The sequence below is a fragment of the Marmota marmota genome, unplaced genomic scaffold, assembly GCF_001458135.2.
Source record: "Marmota marmota marmota unplaced genomic scaffold, marMar, whole genome shotgun sequence".
Lineage (NCBI taxonomy): Eukaryota > Metazoa > Chordata > Mammalia > Rodentia > Sciuridae > Marmota > Marmota marmota.
The window spans coordinates 6,850,920-6,875,012 of NW_025999949.1; the positions used below are offsets into that span (position 1 = coordinate 6,850,920).

The 24,093-nt window shown below is 36.8% G+C and overlaps 1 protein-coding gene across 2 annotated transcripts in view; it reads left to right on the forward strand.

Moving 5' to 3' along the window:
• Zfpm2 (zinc finger protein, FOG family member 2) overlaps nt 1–23,765 on the forward strand; it is a 433,039-nt gene extending 409,274 nt beyond the window's left edge. For both annotated transcript variants that reach the window (XM_048802003.1, XM_048802004.1), the window contains 3 exons: nt 14,400–14,606; nt 18,051–18,275; nt 20,249–23,765. In XM_048802003.1, coding sequence (XP_048657960.1) covers nt 14,400–14,606; nt 18,051–18,275; nt 20,249–22,737 — 2,921 coding nt within the window. In that variant the 3' untranslated portion in view covers nt 22,738–23,765. The remainder of the gene's footprint in view (nt 1–14,399; nt 14,607–18,050; nt 18,276–20,248) is intronic.
• Nucleotides 23,766–24,093: the final 328 nt, after the last annotated feature.

Sequence of the window (24,093 nt, forward strand, 5' to 3'; positions counted from 1 at the left end):
AAATAAAATAACAAATAATCAAAACACCACATCATTATTTCTTTGTGTATGTTTGGAAGCAGCTAAAACACATGGAAGTTGAATCTTAGACATCTTTACACATAAATGATAAGTTAAATTGTGTTATTGTTCTTTGTTAATTTTCATAAAATACCTTCTAAGTCAGTGCACTGAATGCTGGGTTGTGTTCCACATCTTTAGTCCCTTAAAAAAATCTTCATGAAAAAGGATATCAAAGTCTCTAAACTTAGGGTAAGAAAAAATCAAAATGCTTCTGAAAAGAAATATCCTTCACTCTGTGTTTTTGATGGTTTTTGTGTTATTTAAAATCTATGTCAAAATTTTGTTCTAATATTTGATGTCTTTGAAATTCAAGGAACATAGTCACATGCAATTTTGCCTGCATTTCAGGACCTCCATAACCCATGCAGAAAATTAGACCCATTGCTCCCCATTAACTTTCTTCTCCAGAGCAGGCACAATAAGAAACAGGTGCATGCGTGCCATTTTCAATCTCCTATGGAAAGCAATTATTAGTTCTGTTATATTTAACAGTAGATTGTAAAGAAAAATAATTACCTGCAGGAAAGCTCTTATAAAAATGAAATAAAAACACAAACATTAATTTAAAATTATATGTTGTAATAAGAAAACCTGACACAAATTGTCATTCCCCGAATTTGAACCCCAATTACAGGACTTGGCCATTGTTCCCTGTAATACATAATCAGCCCATCGTCTCCTTTAGTAAAATTACTGAGCTCTTACGGAAGAGACACTTAGAGAGTGTTTATGAAAAAAGGAATAATGTGAAAGAGGGAAGATCTGATGGGCAGCAAAAGAATATATATATATATATATAAAGTACTACATATAGCTTTAAAATTTGAGTCTCAGGCAGTATGTTTAATACTGCATTGTTCAGTTTTATTTTTGAATGAATAACACCTCTTGTGAAGAGACAATTTGGATAAATGTATTTAAAACTTAATAAACTGTATGAAGGCATATGTTGGCTATTCGGAGGTTTCCAGAAAAAGACAATGCATATCAATTTAACCTCTTTTCCTAGTTTTGTTCTTCTGTGGATGCATCTGGTCAGCATCGAAAGGCCAGGATTTCTTCCAACAAAGGGAGAATTCCTGACCACTTGCAATGACTGATGTTGAAATCTACAGACAGACATGAGGCAGAACACCTCAGAGCACTTGGGGGAACTAGAAACCAAAGGCATCGCTCTGCAGTGGCAGACTGAAGACTGCGAACTCTGGGGCCTGCCAGCTCCTTGGCACTTGTGCTGCTCAGATCTACCCAGCTCTGCAGGGGCCTGCCAGGCCTCAGCACCCTTGCTTTGGAGTCTACACTTCCCTGGAGAAGCTGAATGAACCTCTCAGAATTAAAAAAAAAAAAATTAAAGCAAAACAAAGAAGTCTAATGAAAATAGACAAGCTGACAAAGGAATAGAGAGGTTCATTTCCAACCTGGTGCTTGGGGGGTTTTCATCAGGATCCTGCAATGGATTTTTGTACTGAGAAGTGGAAAGAGGAAAGAAAGAAATTAAAAAAGAGCCTCCTATGATGAACTTGTATAATTTATTCCTCTGCAGAGCAGCAGGCACAATGTTTCATTTCCCCCCTCCCCCCTCTTCTTTCCCCCTCCACCTAATTTCTGAGCATTCCCAGGCTAGGCAAGAATGAAAATTAAGCATACCCAACACAGGAGTCATAATGAAAGTGCAGAATGCACTCAGATTATTCATAAGCTTGCAAGTTGTGTACTTTGGTGGAGATTTTCTCCCTTCTGCTCCTGATTGCTGATGAAGAATGGTATTTTAATAGGCAGATGGTAAAGACAATTACAGTTAGGGGCTCAGCTGGGAGTTACATCAGTTTATTGCAAATTATTAGTTGATAAATGCTTTTGTTTACAAGCGGAGTCTTAAGCAGCTTTGTAATCAGTTTATCAGCAGCAGGCAAATTTTTGACAGCTCGCCTTTAGGGTGCAATGTCACCTCTTGGCTGGTCATTTCAAATCGTGATGGTCAGACAGCCAGATAGTCAGATGAGCTACTTTGGTGCACTAGTAAAAGTTCCTGCAAAGGAATGACACAGCACAACCCAGAGGTACGAACCCCAGGAATGCTGAAAAGACTCCAGGAGCAGAACTTTTTCCTGTTGAAACCCTATGATATCATCTATTTGACTATACCTGAGTTTGGATACCCAAATTGCATACTTTCCAACATATTAGTTCAGGTTTTCCAGAAAGTTTGGAATGCCTTTTGATTTATTGTATAAAAGTTTCTGCCCATACAGTGTAGCAGAAATCTGGATCTAACCACAATGACACTGTTTACTTTTCTGGAAGAGACTTCATATGCTTCTTAAAAGGGAAAGGAAATTATCTCAATAGGAAACATTTTGTTACAGGAAAAAAGTAAATAAGTACTGTGGAGACCATACAAGCCAGGAGTTGAAAGGATCTAGGGGATCCATTACAACTTTGAGCCCCAGAACACTCTCTGAGAGAACAGGGTTTACTGAACAGGGTTTAGTGGCTTTACAGGATGCCTTTGATTTTCTTTTCTATATAATGGGACAACAGGACCTCCTGTGTGTCTCAGAACTAGTTCCTTTAGGTTAAGCAGTTGCTCGTATTTCTTTGTTTCTGAGCATGTTCACACCAATATTATCCCTTGAATTTCTGCTACCGTAATAAAGCATATAATATTTGAAATGACAGTTAATTCACAAAATGCTTAATTCGGTTCATTTTCCAAGTGCTGAAAGAGGGTGCTACAAAATAGCACTACCAATATTTACTAGGTTTTTGTTGTTGTTGTTTTGTGGTATTGTGGTGAGGACACAGCTTATAACTTGAAGTGTTTGAAAGGATTCTCTTAATCATTCATAAACAATGAGCCATTCATGTTCATTTACTTTTCACCCAACAAAGCAAGTTCTGTGGACTTAGTCAAACCCAAAATAGTTAAAGAAATAACTATATATAACAACTACTAAAAATAGTCATTTTTTTCATACCTACTCTCCGCTGATGTTTTATTTCCTAGTATTCAAGAAAATACTACTGAGTTAATAGGGAATAAACTCCTGAAGTCAGAAGGCAGTTTTCATAGACAGAATTAGATATTCCATATCTTGTAAACTATTGACATAGTAGAGAAAGATCTTCAGAAACATGACTTCAGCAGATACACTTCGAGGTTATGTGAAACTTGTAAAAGCAGTATCATAGTCTCAGAAACATGGTTAAGTATCTCTGTTCATTTATTTTCCTGCTTTCAGTTCTATTGCTGTCTTTCTCAACTAAGACCCTACACCATCAGAATAGAAGAATCAGAATTTAAACTGACCACATGAGTTAGCAAAGTTTGTAATTTTAAAGTTGGGTTGACATGAGCTTACTTAAAAACATTTGGTAGAAAACCAGAGCATAATTTTTGATCCAACTTCAACATTCAGCACACAGTATCCAGTCCCCACTTTTCCAGTTCTTAAGCAATTAAATGTTCTATTGACAGGGGAGGGAAGCTGCCTAGAGAAGAATTAAGAATAAAACATCAGATATAGTAAATTATAATTTTTTAACATTAAAAAGCATAGAGTTGCGGGGTTCTTTTTGTTTTTTATAATCAAGTGAATGGAAGATAAATTATGTATTTGACAAGTAGTTCTGACATTTGTCCATCCCTCTTCATCAGAAAATAATAATTTTTACAAAGTTGGTTCTGTCCTTTGGCCCAAATACCAAAGGAAAATGCAGAGTTGCTGGTTTTGAGTTTGATTTTCCCTTCTTCCAGTAACTGCTAGGTTATTCCAGAGAAATATGTTGGGATTCCAACAGGGGAAAGTTGAAGGCCCCCAAAATGTCCTACATTGCCTATATAGTACAAATGAAAAATGTTAAAGATTATTTAAAAACAGGAAAGACCTTTTCTAAGATGCTTTTGATTTATTGCTGCATATTGTGCAGATCTTTATCAATTATTCTTACTCTGTTTTATTCAAAAACTATTGTAAACTCTGAGTTGGCATGTTGCTGCATACAGAGAAAAAGGCATTAATCAACAGTAAATAAACAAGTGCACAGATCTATCTAACAACTATGAAGTAGTTAATACATTTTTAAGCAATTTTATTATAGAAAGGAGGGTAAAAGAGTAGTGCTTAATTATCTGGACTCCTCTGTGCTGGGCTCTCTTTTGATTGTATTAATGAAGCAGCTGGCCCATTGTTTCCCTTTAATTCCTCTATTGTTTTAAGAATATGTCACAGCTCTTTATTCTTTTATCAGGTGCTGTGCAGGAGGATCCACACAATACCACATATTCCTACTGTATTTGCCAAGGCACAAAGAAACCTCTAAAGCGGTTTTCAAAGAAGGGGCACCCATAATTTATAAGTTCTATTCCTTGCACTACTCCACTGTCAAGAATTTCAACAGTATTGGATTTGAATTCATTATAAAATTTGTATTAAGCAATGTGGCTACGTATAGATATATGTCCTATGTTCATGTCTAAGCCCCGAGATCTAGGCAATAACACATGCCATGTTGAAATGGGGCAATTGTTTAGCTTTTAGGGTCTTATTCTGACCAATTACTTTCCACTTATGAAAAAATTAAATTTCAGAAGAAGGAATCATGCAATTTTCTAATTATTCAGTAAAGGTGAAATAAGCTAATGACAAAACAAATAATTATTCCCCTTTTCTCTGCCTCTAGACACAGAATGTGTGTGTGTGTGTGTGTGTGTGAAATGACTCATTTATTCTCCCAGAAAATGGCTTTAATTTTACATGAATGTGTCTAGTAGGTACCATGTTTTACTCCATAGGTCAACATGTAATCTTTATTAACTAAGTTCTGGTCATCAATTGACCACACTTTTGCATTGTGTGTGAAATAGACCTTTTCGATTAATGTAAAACTATTACTCTACAGTTTAGAAATCAAAATGCTACAGCAACTTATTATATAGCACATTTTTTTAATGCCAGAGATCTTTAAGACTGCTGTTCAGTTATACATAATTACTTTTTCTCCAAATGTCTATGAAAACCACCAAAAGTACCCAGGAAAAAAATAATCTCAAGGTCTGATTCACAAAGACTGTCTTTTTCACATGCATGGCTTTTTTCCCCTCCTTTGTTTCTTTTTTTTTTTTTTTCCCAGTCAAATGTCTGTATTTTGGAGGCTGTTGCACTTATTTATTTTTCTCCTGGGCTTCCCAGCCTGAAAAAGATAGTGAGACTTTATGACCTAATCTATAGAATAAAAGTTACTAACTTCAACTTTAAATATCCTTAGAAAAACCATTAGAATAAATTATTATCGTCTATTTCCTTTTGTATTGTTAGGTGAGAGTGTATGGGTTTGTTTTGTTTTGTTTTTTAGCTTAAAATAAAGTTTCACATTGGTATCCCTATCTGTTTGCTTGAGGCTCCTTATCCTTCTGTATATTGAGGCAGAATAATGCAAAATCTGTGATTTAATTGGTTCAATTTGCTATATATTTTTATGCTAAGCATAGGTCCCTATCTTGATGAGCCCACGTAGTTGTGCTAGAGGTTTCCAGCTTCACATTGCTTGCATTTCCTTATTTTTACAAAGCAAGCGTCTATCAATCACACAGATAAATTAGAAAGAAACATGTATAGACATAACACATGGAAAAGATTTTTCAGCGTGCTATGTAATGATTAACCTGATTTTTACCATTGTAAGAAGCCGTGAATTGCAGATAGCATGGACGAAGTTAAATGCTTTTATTCTGGATACATTTTGCTTATACAGAACTCTATAGGTATGGTCGAACAATATAATTGAAGCTTTGTCAGCTCTGTAACCTAGCAACAGATAATACTGTTAGGTTACTGAATTGCTCCTGGTTGACAAGTAGGGAGTATTTTTGTGTTTATCATGTTTGCTAATGATGGGATCCTTTCCAAAAGGCCTGTCTTAATCTTAATTAGAGTTTATCAGCAGAGGTCTGCATGACATTGTGCAGACACTGATTTCATAAATAATAAAAAGTGCAAGTGAAAAATTTGGCAGGATGAGGAGATATTTAAGGCCACAGCTTCTAGTAAGAGGAGCATGAATTTCCAAAATATAATCGAGTTTGAACTGTGACTTTTTTCTTTATTATCCAAACTTGTAGTACACTTCACTGCAGTTTTGACAGCAATTATGAGAAAAATTTATAAGCTTCCTGTTAAGAACCATATCTGTTTGTACAAGAACCTTGATCATAAACATTACTTAGAACAGCAAGTACATGGTTTTTCAAGAATGTCAAGGTCTTGGTAGTTATTCCTTTTATTGAACTTTGAATGTATTTGTCCTTTATTTGTGAAGGGAGTGGAATGTGGGCATGAAGACTTCGGAGAGCTACTATGTTTGCAGCATAAGAGACAGACAATGGCAGAAGCTTAAAATAACCTCCCCATTTGGTAGAAACAAGGAAGGTATCAGATGTGGCTGCTTCAGTGCTTGAAGTCACTGGATAAAGATATCATGTCCAGGCAGTAGGAATGTGATTTTTTTTCTCTGGTTTGCGCAATGATATTTCCACAGTTTTTTTTTTTTTTTTGGTGGGGGGAGTGGGGAGAAGCTGCAATATTGTTGGTCATTCTGAATAAGAAGTCACATTCCTTCAAAATAATACTGAAATATTAACACTATGAAACCAAATGAAATTCTGAACTGTACTCAGTTCTAATGGGCTTCTTCAAATGCGAGGACACTAAGAGTTCTTTGTTTACCCACCTTTCTTCAACCTCTCCCTTGTTATTTCCACATTCTTCAAATGTTAGAGGAAAGGGAATATTCAAAGCTCTCTTCAGTTGTCCTCCTCTGAGTTTCAGAGTGGACATCTTCTTTACCGAATTATCTGATCACTGTGTGAGACCCTTGATCATCAAGAGACTTTATTTTCCCTAGAGTTTCACTCATTCCAGGCCACACAAACTGCACACATTTCCCCCATGCCAGTTATTCTAAACTCTGGAAGTATATTTAGCATCCTGGGGAGCTTCTAGAAAATATTGAACCCACACTTTACTCTCAGAGATCAATTTTGTTGATGAGAGATTGGGCCCTGAAATTTGTGTTGATTCAAATCTCTCCAGAGGAATCTACAGTACTCTCAGATTGCCCTTCAGTGCTCCATGATTATGTAGAATCTTGACCCTTTTTAGTGTCCCAATTTACCATTTAAATAGGGAATTTGGAAAATGCTGCATTAACATTACTAACATTAACTGAGTGCTAAAGTTTAGTAAATGAGTTTCATATATGTGAAGTGCTGAGAACAGTGCCTGGGACATAGTGTTTTTTAAAGTGTTAGGTATTTTAATGAGGCATGAGTCACATTAGAAGATAACCTGGAGTCACGTCCACATCACAGATAGTATAAATATTATTCTCTGGATTATAGCTATGTATTTAATAACTCTATATTATCACTATTGACTCTGCCCAATGCAGTTTTAAAAACAAACCCTATTCATTATTTCCAAGTAATTGCTCATTATTCCAACTCTGATCATTCAAATAGGTGCTGTGGAATTAGGTAGTGAACACCAGATGGCGATATGGCATAGAGAGCACTGGTTTTTCCTACAGAATCTAGAGCCAAACTGTGTTCAAATCCCCTCATGAGCATTTCCTTCACTTTTTCCAGTTCTCTCTATGTGAACAACTGAACAACTTACTAACATTTCCAACCTCATGATCCCACATGAGAATGGGAATAAAATACAAGTCACTTCATTGCTCTGGGGAAAAGTCAGTAAGAAAATGTATGCAAAGCCCTTAACAAGTGCTAGTGTATAGTTCACAGAATCCACTTAATAAATATGTGATTATTACTATTAGTAGCATATTGGTTATGGGAGCATAAAAATCTACTCAAAACTGGATGATGATGATTTAGAGGGTTTCTCTAGTTTATGGCTGCCATTTGCTATGGTAAATCAGTTTTCCAATATTACATAGTAACCTAATAATCAAGAAACTATCCTTTCTTACCAACCAGTCAAGTCCTCTCTCTAATTCACCTTTGCATCAAAATCAAATAAAAGGTCAGTGATTTCAGGGTACCAGCTATGCTTCATTATTAGCATCTAATTCCTTAAAAACACAATCATCTACTCTTGAATGGTGTTGCATTAAAGCAGTAAGACTTTTTGTCAATTAAGCAAATATTATATTGCCATATGTACACCCAGTATCTTCACATAATTCTATTTTTTCATATTAATATGTCATTAATGCAGATTAGAATGTTGAAAATTTTGTCTTTAAGTCTGGTGATATTACACATACTTCTGCCTATGAAAGTCACAGAAAACATCCATTTAAATTCTTTCTGGAAAATTGACAGGAACATGTCACAGGCAGAAATTTGAATCAACAAAATAAGTAGAAACTAAATCATTGAAAAAAATTTTAGATTGATAAAACTACCTAAAATTAATTCAAATGAAAAGAGTAAATACATCACAATGTGGTCAAACTACACCTTAGCCACAGTTTCATTGCACTGGATACATGACTTTTGAGCAGTGGTTTGTTAAAGCAGCTTCGCTTGGTGCTATGATTTGGATGTTCTTCGTCCCCCTAAAGTTTTGTGTATCAGAGGCTTGGTCCTTAGGTTGTTGGTATTGGAAGTGGTGGGACATTTAAGAGGTAGATCTAAAAGTTAAGATTGTGACCTTAAAAGGGATTTTGGGACCCCAGTCTCTCCTTGGCTTCCTGTATGGAGCTTTGACCTCTTCTTTCCACACATGTCCTACCGTTTATCATGGAGACCTTGCACACACGGCACAAAGCTATTTGGATTTCCAGCTTCCAAAACTATAAGCTAAATAAACCTCTTTTTTCTTTTTAAGTAGGCTGCCTCAATATTTCATTAGAAAATACAAAACAGACTAATACACTTGGAAAAACAGGAAAGGATAAGACCTTCGTTTTGTTTTACTTCAAATCATCTCATATCAGAAACACCTTATAAAAGTTATATTCATATTCTTAACTATAGCTAAAAATTATGCAAATATTCTAGGTTCACCGAAGATATTCTTTAGGGAAAAAATAGTACTGAAGTTTGGTAAATTGTGGCAAATACACATAAAGTTTCTTATCTTAATCACTTTTAGTAACATTGACATGACCATAGTTGTGAAACCATCACCACCATCCATCTTAAGAACTTTCCAACTGAAACGATAGTCCCATTAAACACTAACTCCTCTTTCCCTCCTCTGGCCCCTGGCAACCATCACTATTCTCTCTCTGTCATTTACAATATCCTACATGCCTCAAGTAAGTGGAATTGTACAATTCGTTCTTATGTTATAAGCTTATTTAACTTGATGTAATGTCCTTAATGTTCATCTGCATCATTGCATGTATCAGATTACCTCCTTCTGAAGTCTGAATAATGGACCAATATATGTATATACCACATTTTCCCATGTAGTTGCCTATAAATGGATCCTGGAACTGATTTCATATTTTAGTTATTGTGAATAATGCTAATATGATATAAACCTGTTGTGTTCAAATATCTCTTTTGATTCTTTTAGGTATAAACCTAGGACTAAAATTGGCTGAATAATAATAATTATATTTTTATTATTTAATAAATCACCATGCTATACAATTTTATATTCCCTTCAATAGGGCACAATTATTCCTATTCCTCTACATCTCCACTAACACTTGTTATTTTCTGTTTTTTGATAATGGTGTAATGTAATGCCTTATAATTTGTTTCCATTGAACATGAGGTCAATTGGTATATGATACCAAAATAACTAAATGTCAACAGACAGCATTTTTATGCCCTCTGATTGCTTCTTAATCAAGATGAATACTGCATTCCACACGATTGTGAATCACAGTTGGCAGCTTTACCCCAGCTCTAAAAAGGTAGAGTAAGCTTTCCTCCTCAAACCCATACATGTTGCTAGAAACTAGTTCTATTTGAAATTGTATTTCTATTTTCTATTTCTATTAAACTATTTCTATTTCTAATATCTAGTGGATGCACCCTTGATCTTCTTTTCTGAAGTGAGTTAGATGCTTCCAGTGAAGCATGGATACATTTGCTCATTGAATTCATCAATTTGTCTTTTCTGGTGAGATTTCTTTCACCTTGGATTTAGCAAGGAAGTTGGAAATGAGGATGGTAGCTCCAACCAGAACCAAACCAAAAGGATAATACTTAACAAATATAAAACACTTACATGTGGGTGCTCTTCTTTGGCTTTCACATTATTCACTCACTAAACCCTTTAATAATACTATAGGTTGAACATTTTTTATCATTATCCCTGTTTTCAAGAATGAGAAAACTGATAGGTAGATTTAGTTGGCAACAATTTCCAAATCAGTTAACAAGTGACAGGGCCAGAATTTGCACTAAGCAACCTGGCTTCCTTGCCCATACTTTTTGCAAATGGGGTCAGCAATCACACTTCAGTGACTTTATTTGAATCAGTCATTGAAATTATAATACTTAGGCTATCTCACTCTATAATGCTCCTTCAAGTTATATATTCTAAATGTATCAACTGAAAAGCTCAACTAAACCATTTCAAAGAGCCAACCCTCGATTTTTTGTAGTGTCATTTGCTTGGATCTCATCTAATCTTTCCAAAAATATGCTCTTTGTATCTTTTAATGAACTTTTCCCCCTGCTTGCACACTAAATATCAACATACCCCAATTTCACTTCTTCTTGGTTTATGACACATTGGTGTGAAGAGCATTCACAGTCATTTAGAATGTGTGAATGACTTTCAAAATATTCTTTTTTCTTCAACCTATATGTCTGCTTCAAGCTCCAACTGCCTTCTAAATACATTAACCCAGAAGTCTCTTAGATCTCTCAAACTTTCTAATTAGAATTCAATATTTCCATGTGCAAATGGACCTTGGATTTGTAAGGACAAAAGTCAAAGTTAGGGTTCTACCATGGACTGCCTATGCAGCTTTGGGAGTTATTTAATTCTTCCACCCTTCTGTTTTCTCAATTCTAACGTGAGGCAAACATCATATATCTCAGAGAATAATTAACATAATTAAAAGGGATGAAGTACTTAAACCACCTGGACTATCAGATCCAAAGACAGTGCTCCTAATGAATAAATACCACAGTGTGTCGTTGTTGTCTCTGTAACACTGATTGTTCACACACCAGCTTAGTTCCTCATTAATAGCATCACCACCAGCTTGTTCTCCAGGACAAAACCCTTGGTGTTTTGTCAACAGCTTCCTTTCTCTTGCTCTTCTCAGGAAATCACACTCTTTAACTTGTCTCTTGAACCTGGCTCTTTTCTCCCTCACAATTTTACAATTCTCACAACTGAAAATAGTACAGTAGTCTCCAAATGGCTACCATGTAACTTTTCCTACCCATACAGTTTCCTCTCTCTCTACTAAGAGGGGAAAATAAATTCACATTGAGCATGTGCTTATTCGTTCAAATAAATGTATATTGTCTCTCCATCTTGAGCCCATGCAACTGTTCTTCTCTTGCATTCAAAGCCCTCTCATCCTACTCTAAGCTTTTGGTGAGAGGAAACTCTGATTTGTACCAATTGCCAGTTCCCATGGCAAATGCTACAACCCTCACCATGGCCAACTTCAAGCTATCAGTGTGATGTCAACCAGCAGTCCACTTTCCACTCTTGTGGTACAGAACAAGCTGCCTTCAGCACCCCAGGTCCCTAACCCACCCCTTTCTCCTCAGACTCTAAGTTCAAGGTTCATGATCAGAAACAGTCAGGCTTCTCCATAGTTCTGTTCTTGCATACATACTCATTTCATGGCCAATAATGAAGCACCTGCTGGTTCCTAACTACACATATTATTTATTCTTCCAGAGCTAATAAAAAGTTTGCTTTGGATGTCTCATCAAATTCCCCCAAGAAGTATCAATTACTCATTTCCCTCACATTTTCTTTAGCATTAGAGCACGACCTCATGAATGTGGTGGTGTAATTTATCTGTTTGTGTGTGTGTGTTCTCATTGAGTAGCTGTGTGGGAAGCCACAGAGACCAGCCTGGTACACAGCAGAGAGTTCATTTCCTTGAATCGATGATGAATGAATGATTTAAAAGACTAAACCCTAAAACAACTGACTTCCTCATCAAGCCTACTTGGTACAATGTTGGTCCAATTCTGTTTTTTAAATGATATGTTCCAACTAATCATAAAACTAGAGATAAAGTGGTAAAGATGATAAAATATGAAACATTATTTGGTACATCTGAGAACTCAGAAATGTATTACAATTGCCAGGTTGTTTAATAATGTAGGAAAATCATTTTTGTTTGCCTTTCTTTGCACTTAATATTTTCAATCTCATTTATTTTTTGATTCAAAATTTAAGCATAAATGTTCTATTGTGCTGCTACATAATTGACTATGGTGATAAAGATTACCTACAAGTGGAGTGGGTGCCTTTCTAAAATCCCTACTTCTCCTGGGTACTGAGCCAAACTTGTCGTGATTTTTATAAAAGGGACCCAAAACTTGATTTACCAAGAATGTGGATTTCATGATTGAAATCTAGTGACTCTGAAAGGCCATGCTATAAAGTCAATCTGAATAGTGGTTCTTTGCTTTGCCCTCCCCACCTCCTTATTATACAGATTCTCTTAATAAACTTTAGCTTCCATTTCCCAGAGGAAAGATTAGGTGCAAATGATTCCCTTGCCTGCAGCTGTAAGTACTTTGGATCTGTGTGCACATCAGAGAAGGCATAGCATCTAAAAGCAGAAGATGTCTGAGGGAAAATGGAAATACCACCCTCACGCTTCGATTCTCATCTGATTCCACAGGGAGACAGTTTAACTTCTAATGCTTGGAGTTAAATAAATCAGTGCCGAAATGCATCTGTTTTATGTAACTGTGGTAAACCTGTATGCTCTCTGACACATTAGTTTCAAATTGGGAAAAAGAAAAAGTTGTTTTCTAGTATTTCAGTTTTGTTTGTGTTTCACTTTGAAATTGTCTCACAGATTTAAGGACTATAACCCTAGTTTTTAAATTATTTTTCACAAACACACACTGTTACTGATAGTGTCTTATTTGCTTATTTTTCCATCCTTACCATCCAGCTTAATCAATGGCTTTAGTTTCTCTAAAGCACCACCCTGGCTCTTCTGTGCAACTCTCCATGTCATATGCTGCCATTATCTTCCCCACTAGATTTTTACCACAAATTGTTTAACAAGCATGATCTTAGAGGGTGGAAAAAAATGAAGTGCAGTTGAAAAGACAGTTATGCTGAAAGACAAACAGAGTAATATGACTTATCAAAATGGGTACAATTTTTTTTTTTGCTTAATGAGTACAATATACAGCCTTCAAATATATACACAAAGGGGGAAAAAAGCTTTATAACATATCAAGTATGCCACATTATTTCAGACATAACCGTATAGGATACATATCTAGGCCTGAGAGTGTAGATAACAAAATATAAGTGCTTTGCCTGTCTAAACATGTTAAATAAATGAGCATCCACTATCGCATTCCAATACATTAGAAGATGTACTTGCATAGTTAATTTTTCTTTTTAATGCACCACACATGATCATTTGAAATGCGGAGCCAGAGTATATCTTAGTGTTTGAAGACAGGGTTCTTTTCATTTAAACGAATCTTTATTTAAATAAGCCTTTTTGAAAAGGATCTTTGGCATATCTTCTTTTCAGGAAGTCCAATCAGGGTAAATGGAGATAAAGAAGCTACATTATAAAGAATATTCTATAAGATCACTCAGGCAAAGTAAAAAACAAAACAAAACAAAATGGCAGTCATACTCCCTAGAATTTCATTTTAATTTCCTAGATTTCAGATTCACTTGTTCTGTAGTTTCAGGTATCTCTTATTGATATAATATTGATAGAAAAATATATAATATAGAAAGATGGATGGGAGAAGAAGGATAGAGAGTTGGAAAAGTAAAGAAAGAACTTCTTCCCTGAGATATAAAAATAGTACTTTCAGTGCTCTTCAGAAATCAATTTCTGCAGATGGGTCCCTACCATGCTGTTTTTTAGGCACTATATCAATATAATAATGCAAGGTTCATGATCAGGTAAGACCACAAGGCAGACAGTTGACAAAACTCAACAGATGACACCTATATTTTAGTCTCTCCTACTCCCAGTCAATAAACAATTCAAGGAATCCAGTTCTCCACAGAGCTGGGGAGCACAGCTGTGGTCTTGACCAGACACCCTACCCAGTAGAAACAGATGTGCACCACACCAGAAGGTGCTCTTGACATCACCCCAGCCCACAGCAGGCTGGAGAGTCCCATGTCTTCCTCTTCCTTTTTTCTTCTTAATAGGGGGTCAGCTTTGGTGCACAACGACGAAGGCCATCTCTGAGGGTGAAGAGCTAATTGCCTTTGTGGTGGATTTTGACTCAAGGCTACAAGCTGCCAGTCAGATGACTCTCACAGAAGGGATGTACCCTGCACGCCTGCTGGACTCAATTCAGCTGCTTCCTCAGCAAGCGGCCATGGCTTCTATTTTGCCTACAGCTATTGTCAACAGTAAGTGCTGAGTGCTACAGCCCAGCTTTGGGGAGGTGAGGGGTTTTTAGGGGGGGGGATGTCTAATGACAGGCAACCCAGGGACAGACATTTTTCCCCACTATTGTGGCTTTATTGTATCTGTGTGTGTATGTGTGTGTGTGTTTGTGTGTGTGCATGCACGCGCACACACACGATTGTGTGAGATTTATACCCATAGGAATACAGAAAGAACACTTAAATTCAACAATTTCAGGTTGGATGTTGGATTCCTAAATGTCACACACATAGATAAACTGACATTCTAAACTGGCTGAATAATATTCAGGGCTATTTAGCTATGAGAAACCCCGTAGCTTTCAGTGATGTTTCCCTGGTTGAATGATTGTAGTATTCTTTAGGAGACACAGAGTTAAAAACAAAAACCAAAAAATGCAAAACACCCATCAAATATGAATTTTATACATGAATGGAAAGGAAATATAGCTTGGATAATTTTTTTAAAAAGGAAATAAAGAAAAATATATGTAAATTTTGAATATTTTATATGGGAATTTGAAATTATGCTCTGGCAAATTTACCTTTGTAATCTTATGTTGTTAAAATGAATATTGAATTTAGTTTGTATTCCTTCAATACTTAAAGTGGTACTTCTTCTTTCCTCCCCCCCGCCCCCAGTACTGGAGATTGAACCCAGAAGCATTTTCCCTCTGAGCTTTCCCAGCCTATTTTTAAATTTGATTTTAATATGATCTCCCCAAGTTGCCTAAGCTGGCCTTGAACTTGTGATCCTCCTGTCTGAGGCTCCTATGTAGCTGGGATTGTAGGCATGTGCTACTACTCCCAGCCAAAGTGGCACGTTATATGATAGAAAACCAGTAATATAGGAGTCCTACAACCTTTGTTTAAGATAAATCTCTTTCTGTCAAGCTTTGTGAGAAAACATGAGTAGCATTCACATTTGAAAAAGAGAATGAATACTAAAATAGGCAAGCTAAAAAAATACATTTAATCAAAAATATCCTTGAAATTTCCTGAGGCTCTGATATAGAACAGAAACCTAGAAAATGGTAATGACATCTTGAGATGGCCAAAAATAAAACATAGAGGCTAGAGAGATGAGGACTTCAGTGATAATTATTTTTCTTACTTTGACAGCATTCTTTAGAGTAAATAAATTCTCAGATTATTCTGAAATTGCTATGTATCCAATTAATAGATTAAGTACTTCCCACCTAAGCTAATATTATTTAATTTCCTTAATGTAAACGTAGGTTTTTGTTTGTTTATGTGTTTGTTTTACTGGATCTTTACTTTGGTTCTAATAGTGGAGAACTTGAAACAACATTTGCCTAATGTGAATTTGAGGCAAACAGATTTTATTACAAGGGACTTTACATAACCTTATGTTATTGGGAAGTGCCAATATATGTAATATTTCTTAGAACATTAATTTTAATTATCTTTGAGAGTCTACCATGTTTGCTCTTGGTAGCATGATAACTACCTATCTCAAATAATTCAGCATAGATGCATAGTTTTTTTTGTTTTTTTTGTTTTTTTGTACCGGGGATTAAACTCAGGGGCACTTGATCACTGAGCCACATCCCCAGCCCTATTTTGTATTTTATTTACAGAGGGAGTCTCACTGAGCTGTTTAGCACATTGCTTTTGCTGAGGCTGGCTTTGAATTCCAGATCCTCCTGCCTCAGCCTCACAGTCCACTGGGATTATAAGCCTGTGACACTGTGATGGCTGCAGAGTATTGTGTGTTTCATTTTTAAATTAATCATTTAAACTCATCTTGCCTAAATGACACTGTACTAAACTGTCCCCTCCTCAATGGTGTAAATGTAATTAACTGAGGAGAGGTGGGCTAAATAATAAATAGTGATAGTATAAAATTTGAGATTTTTTTTTTGAAACTTTATTCTGTACTTGCCTCTTTTGCCATGAGGCATTATGGAAGAGTATTTAGGCCTAGATTCCCATCCCACTTGAACCACGTATGTGATCAAAGACAATCACTCAATCCTAGTTTCTTCACCTATTATGAGGGTTAAAAAATAAAAGGAGAAACTTTCTATAAGTGAAGGCAGGAATATTACATATCACAGAATGACTTGACACAAATGAAAGGATGGTGCACTGCAACTCAAATTCTGTCATCTTTCACTTTAGATTACTGCACTTTAGATTATTGCCTCCTACAGGTCCAAAGTCTTCCTTCCAAATTCACAACCTTCAAAACTAGACTCCGCTGCTATGTTTCTATAATTCTCATTTTGTCTGTCAGTCTCTTACTTAAAATTATTCAGTGAATCTCCACAGTCATTGGATAAAATCTAAACCTCAGAGAGTCTGCAAGGTCTCTTAAAATCTGTCACTGCTTTGTACAGTTTCTCCTTTCCAGTCCCCTGAGAATGCCTTTTGCTTCAATAGCATCTCAGCCTTCATCCAGACTTTTTCTGGGCTGTTCCCTGGATCAGGACCATCCCGAAGTTTCTCTCTATCTGAGTAGCTTCATTTCATCCTTCACACCTCAGCATAAGCATATCATCATCTCCCCTCTAAGTCATTCTCTTTTCTCCTCCCACATCCAGTCCTCACCCACAACAACCTAACAAGCATCTCTTTCCATGCCCCCGAGCACCAGAGCACCATAAGATACCTCCACTGGAATAGTCATCAGACTGTAATGTAACTGTGTCACCACTTGTTTATCCATCCCAGGAGACTGTAAGCTCCTTAATGAAAGCTGTTCAGTCTTTTCTTTTGTACTCAGCCCAACGTAGACTCTGGAACATCATAGGCACTCTGTTATTATTGAATGAACATGTGATGTCAGGGCTTGGAACTGGGTCTATGTTTGGTCTAGTCATCAGATATTTACCTTTAAGCCAATCAAATAAACCAATTTGCGTCACTATTAATGAATGAATATTTTCCAAACCATAAATACAACTTAATATTAATATTTTGTGCTTTAAAAAAATGGAATCTCCTACAGTAGTGTTTTATTTTTTAACTTTATTTTTATTGGTTCTTTTTATTTATACATGACAGTAGAATCCATTTGGATAAAATTATGTAAGCATGGGGTATACTTATTCTAATTAAGACCTCATTCTAAAGCTGTCAAATGATTCCTATATGGAGTTTCCAATACAATAACATGACTGGGATCCTACTTAGAATGATATATATTGCATGTTTGTATAAATATACCAAAATAGGTTCTACCATCATGTATAACTAAAAGGAACAAATAAAAATTACAGTACTATTTTCTAAAGCCTTGTCCCAGACTACAGAACAACATCCAAGACGGTACTCCTCACCATCTGATTATCTAATACAGAACCTGAGAACAGACTTCCATGAAAGATCAAACTAAATGCTGCTTTACTCTTGGTTGTCCCCAAATGGACAGTAGCTAATGTGTCTCTACGTTTTTGCCTGCAGAAGATATATTCCCTTGCAAGTCCTGTGGAATCTGGTACCGGAGTGAGCGGAATCTGCAAGCCCATTTGATGTACTATTGTAGTGGGAGGCAAAGAGAAGCTGCTCCAGTATCAGAAGAAAATGAAGACAGTGCTCATCAGATTTCCAGCCTGTGTCCCTTCCCACAGTGCACCAAGAGCTTTTCAAATGCCCGAGCTCTGGAAATGCACCTGAATTCACACAGTGGTAAGGGGCACTTTTATTTCAGTGGTTGCTCTAGTGTATTCTATTCTTTCTATACATACATACATCTCACCTCATTTTTTTTATCTATCTACCTCTCTATCAATTATCTATTCATCTGTATGATCTATTTTACTGGATCAATAAGTGTTATCTTATGTCATGGATACTCATGGATACTTGATGGATTTGAGTCTGATTTCTTTTCTAACACCTACAGTGCTCAGACTGCAGGACAAATCATTCTGCTTGTTCGGTTGAGGCAAAACAGCATCATTTTCAAAAGAGGGTCTCAATACCCTTTGTATATTGTCATTAACACTCACAGCTTCAAGTCTTTGTAAACTAACTATAGTGTTTCCCATATGGTAGGGAAGAAATGGTAAGTACTTTAAAATAAGTGCTGCATTGAAATAAAGCTGTTATTTTAATAGATACAATTAAAATCACATTCAAGGAAATTAACTTTGAAATATGGATCTGTAAAATGTCCTTGACTTCCAAAGTGTGCACTGTTATAGCTTAGTTTATTTTTATGACATAAAGATACTTTTGGTGCTGTTTTTAAATTCCTTATGAAAAATAAGTTTTTTAAGCTATATCTTAACAGCAAAGTGGCAGCTATGCTTATTTATTTTAGAATTATATGCCAACTATCATTAGTTTAATCTCATAACATCCTAATTCTCAAATTTTACCAAAAAATTCAAATTAATGAAATTTAAAGAGTCATATTTTCTTTAAATATTTTCAGGTACATTTCTGGATGGAACATACTGGAGTTTGGGAATCACAGTTCTTCAACACTTCACACAAATTTGTAGGATACTTCTAAGTAATCTATTTTCACTTAGGTTAAATAGTTTAAAAACTGAAATGATGACAATTCTTTTAAAAACTGGCTCCTACTTCCAATGTTCTGACGCAGTGTAAACCTTTATCTCTGCACCTACAAAAGTGTTTCCATTTACCCTTTCCCTCTCCTTACCAATGAGTTGTTTTCACACAGGGTTGGCAGAAACAGGGTGGTTGTTTCCACTGGTGACTAGTCATGCACAAAACAGAAAGAATACCAATAGAGGGTCTTTTCAGCTAAATTGAAAAATGAGTTTGGGTTTAATTAAGGAGTAAAGGATAGTAAGCACCCTTATATCACTGTAAGGCTGGATACCGTTGCCCTACATTCAGCTTATTAATATAAAAGTCAATTCTCAGTTTAGAGTGCAGAGAGGATGAGTCAAGTCCAGTTTAATCATATGAAGCCAAATGGAAACTACCAACCACAGTCCATGGTGATATTCAAAATATTTAATAACTGACCCAAGAAAAGGGCAGTGATCAATCAGCATAGATGCGAGTCCAAAATGACCACATTAGTGTACTATTACCCTTCAGCCAAATATTAGCCCTAGATAGAGCTAATCATGTTCAGCAAAACTAGTGAACAAGATTTTGGATTTATACCAAAGATAAATTAGTAAGTAATTAAGTACTTTACCAAGTGGTTCCTATTTTAATTCTTTTGAATGGAGACTATACCTAATGTAGTATGTTACTTACACAAGAGTTTTCAATAGCAACCTAATGTATACTCCCTGCGTCCTAATGTAGACTATAATAACAAGAAGATTATTGGATTAGTAATTATCGGACCCAAGGCTAAGGAATGGCTCCATCACTTAATAGTTTGATGACCATAATCAGTTCCCTTAGCTTCAGTTTGTTACCTGACTCATGGAATAGGGATAGTGACACTTATCCCATTTCTATCCCATAATACTTATGGAAGTGCTTTGGAAACTATCAAGTGCTATTACTCTCTATTGTGTCATAAGAAAAAAGGTTAATATCACAAACACAATTCTGACAGATTTCAATTTCTGTTGTGCCGAAGACACTAGTCATTAGCAAGATTCCTGTGATTATGAAACCAACACGTGTGGTTCTCAGTGTTTTTATTTTATGTGTCTCTCCAGGAGTGAAAATGGAAGAATTCCTGCCCCCTGGTGCTAGTCTAAAATGCACCGTCTGCAGCTACACTGCTGATTCCGTGATCAACTTTCACCAACACCTGTTCTCCCATCTCACTCAAGCTGCCTTCCGATGTAATCACTGCCATTTCGGCTTCCAGACTCAGAGGGAGTTGTTGCAGCACCAGGAGCTCCATGTCCCTAGTGGAAAAGTTCCCAGGGAAAGTGACATGGAGCACTCTCCAAGTGCAACTGAAGACAGCTTACAGCCAGCCACAGACTTGTTGACCAGAGAACTCCCGCAGAGCCAAAAGGCCATGCAGACTAAAGATGCGAGCTCTGACACTGAGCTGGACAAGTGTGAAAAAAAGACTCAACTCTTTCTCACTAACCAGAGACCAGAAATACAGACTGCAACAAACAAACAAAGCTTTTCATACACGAAAATTAAGTCTGAGCCCTCTAGCCCGAGACTCGCCTCATCTCCAGTTCAGCCTAATATTGGGCCTTCGTTCCCTGTGGGCCCTTTCCTATCTCAGTTTGCTTTCCCCCAAGATATCACAATGGTCCCTCAAGCTTCAGAGATCTTAGCCAAGATGTCTGAGTTGGTACATCGGCGACTGAGGCATGGAAGTAGCAGCTACCCTCCTGTAATTTACAGTCCCTTGATGCCCAAGGGGGCTACTTGTTTTGAGTGCAACATAACATTCAATAATTTGGATAATTATCTAGTGCACAAAAAACATTATTGCAGCAGCCGCTGGCAGCAGATGGCCAAGTCCCCAGAGTTTCCTGGTGTTTCAGAAAAGATGCCTGAAGCTGTGAGTCCCAATACTGGCCAAACCTCTATAAACCTTCTCAACCCAACTACTCATTCTGCTGATCCTGAGAACCCACTTCTTCAAACATCCTGCATCAATTCTTCCACAGTTTTAGATTTAATTGGGCCAAATGGGAAGGGCCATGACAAGGACTTTCCCACTCAAGCCAAGAAGCTCTCCACCTCCAATGGTAGTGATGACAAAATTAATGGAAAACCTGTTGATGTGAAAAATGCCAGTGTCCCTTTGGTGGACGGGGAAAGTGACCCAAATAAGACTACCTGTGAAGCTTGCAACATTACCTTCAGCCGGCACGAAACGTACATGGTCCATAAACAGTATTACTGTGCTACACGTCACGACCCTCCACTAAAGAGGTCTGCTTCCAACAAAGTGCCTGCCATGCAGAGAACCATGCGTACTCGCAAGCGCAGAAAGATGTATGAGATGTGCCTACCTGAGCAGGAACAGAGGCCTCCGCTGGTCCAACAACGATTTCTCGACGTAGCCAACCTCAGCAATCCTTGTACCTCCACTCAAGAACCCACAGAAGGGCTAGGAGAGTGCTACCACCCAAGATGTGATATTTTTCCAGGAATCGTCTCAAAGCACTTGGAAACTTCTCTGACGATCAACAAATGTGTTCCAGTTTCCAAATGTGACACTACTCATTCCAGTGTTTCCTGCCTGGAGATGGATGTGCCCATAGATCTCAGCAAAAAGTGTTTACCCCAGTCTGAGCGGACAACCACGTCTCCCAAAAGGCTGCTCGACTACCACGAATGCACTGTGTGCAAGATCAGCTTCAATAAGGTGGAAAACTACCTGGCCCACAAGCAGAATTTCTGTCCAGTCACTGCACATCAGCGTAATGACCTGGGCCAACTGGATGGCAAAGTGTTTCCGAATCCAGAAAGTGAACGGAACAGCCCTGATGTCAGCTATGAGAGAAGCATAATAAAATGTGAGAAAAATGGGAATCTGAAGCAGCCTTCCCCCAATGGAAACTTATTTTCATCCCATTTAGCAACCCTGCAAGGCCTAAAAGTCTTTAGTGAGGCCGCTCAGCTCATTGCTACAAAAGAAGAAAACAAACATTTGTTTCTTCCACAATGCCTTTACCCTGGAGCAATAAAGAAGGCAAAAGGAGCCGACCAGCTTTCTCCCTATTATGGCATAAAGCCCAGCGATTATATTTCTGGTTCTCTTGTCATCCATAACACTGACATAGAGCAGAGCACAAATGCAGAAAATGAATCTCCCAAAGGCCAGGCTTCCTCAAATGGATGCTCAGTGCCGAAGAAAGATTCTCTGCCACTGTTGCCCAAAAACAGAGGCATGGTCATAGTGAATGGTGGACTGAAACCAGATGAGAGGCCTGCGGCTAACCCACAGCAAGAGAACATTTCCCAGAATCCTCCGCATGAAGATGGCCACAAATCTCCCACGTGGATCTCTGAGAACCCATTAGCTGCGAATGAGAATGTCTCGCCAGGAATTCCCTCAGCAGAGGAACAGTTGTCTAGTATAGCAAAAGGGGTAAATGGCTCCACACAGGCCCCAACCAGTGGGAAATATTGCCGGCTGTGTGATATCCAGTTCAACAACCTTTCAAACTTTATAACTCACAAGAAGTTTTATTGTTCATCACATGCAGCGGAACATGTCAAATGAACTAACTAAATAAATTAACATCCGTCACCTTTGGTACCAGTGTTTAGTATGTTGTTCTAACCAGTCCAGAAAAAAAAAAAATAGAAAAAAAAAAGCTGTTTGAATTACATCTGGGCAATCAGGAGATAATTCATTATGACTGAGGTGAAGACTTAAGATGTAATTTCATTACAGTCCATTAGTAAAGTGTATTATTGGTGCCATTTTCAAAAAAAAAAATTTAATTTATTTTACCAGCAGTATTCATAGCTGTGGTTATGTTATTTTTTATTTAAAAACTTTATATTAAAGTCATTTGTAATGTTATTGTATAGTTATTGTGTAGCACATATGGTTTGCACTGTATAGTAGCTTTTAAAGAAAATAGTCACAAACAATACAGAAAAGCATTTTAGAAATAGCTTCAAAAGCACTTGTGTATCTTGATTTTTTTCTTATATGCTGTTGCAGATATATGTATATGCTAAAATATAACTTGCAAAGATGTTCTAAATACTCATGCTATAAGTTCGCCTTAAGATTTCAATTCTTGGATAATCAGGCTCCGTTTGCACTTTATATTTTAGCAGATACAGTCTCTTAGTCACTAGGCTTTGCATTTGTATGTAGCCGTATGTTTCTGTCCATTTTCTTAATCTTAAACATGTATGTTAAATGAAGATGGCAATTTTTTTCTTGTATAGTACTTGTATTTTCTTTCGCTGATGCAGCTCTGTCTCAATTTTTAAACCTTTGCTGTTAAATGCAATACTTTATAAAGAATGAACAAAATTACTGGAAGCAGTATTGTAATGAGGTAGTATTAATCAGTTTTATCTTTTGAAAGGCACAGTCTAAATCGAAACCCTAAACTCAATGCTGCAAGTATGAATTTAATTCATATATAAGATCTATTTAAATATAAGAGTAGCAATACTGCACCTGGTGATCACAAAGATAATGTTCTACTTCTGATAGAAATAATTTCTCAACAAATGTTGTTACTATGCATGTATATGGATGGAATAAAATTCCAGATTGTTGGAGAAGTTTGGCATCCTTTTTTAACCTTAAGTACCAAGGGAAATTATTGAGGACTCACCTGTCACATACTAAATAGCAACAATTGAAGACCAATTATAAATTCTGCCACCAGATTAATTACTCTTGGTGTTGACCACAGGATATAGCTTCCCTTTCCCTCTGTTTAATTCAGTGTTCCTCAATTGTAAGTAAAGAATGACAACCTAGAATACCTAGGGTTGTTACATATACACACAAACTGACTCTCTCTCTCTTTCTCTCTCTCTCTCTCTCTCTCTCTCTCTCTCTTTCTCTCTCTCTCTCTCTCTCTCTCTCTCTCTCTCTCTCTCTCTC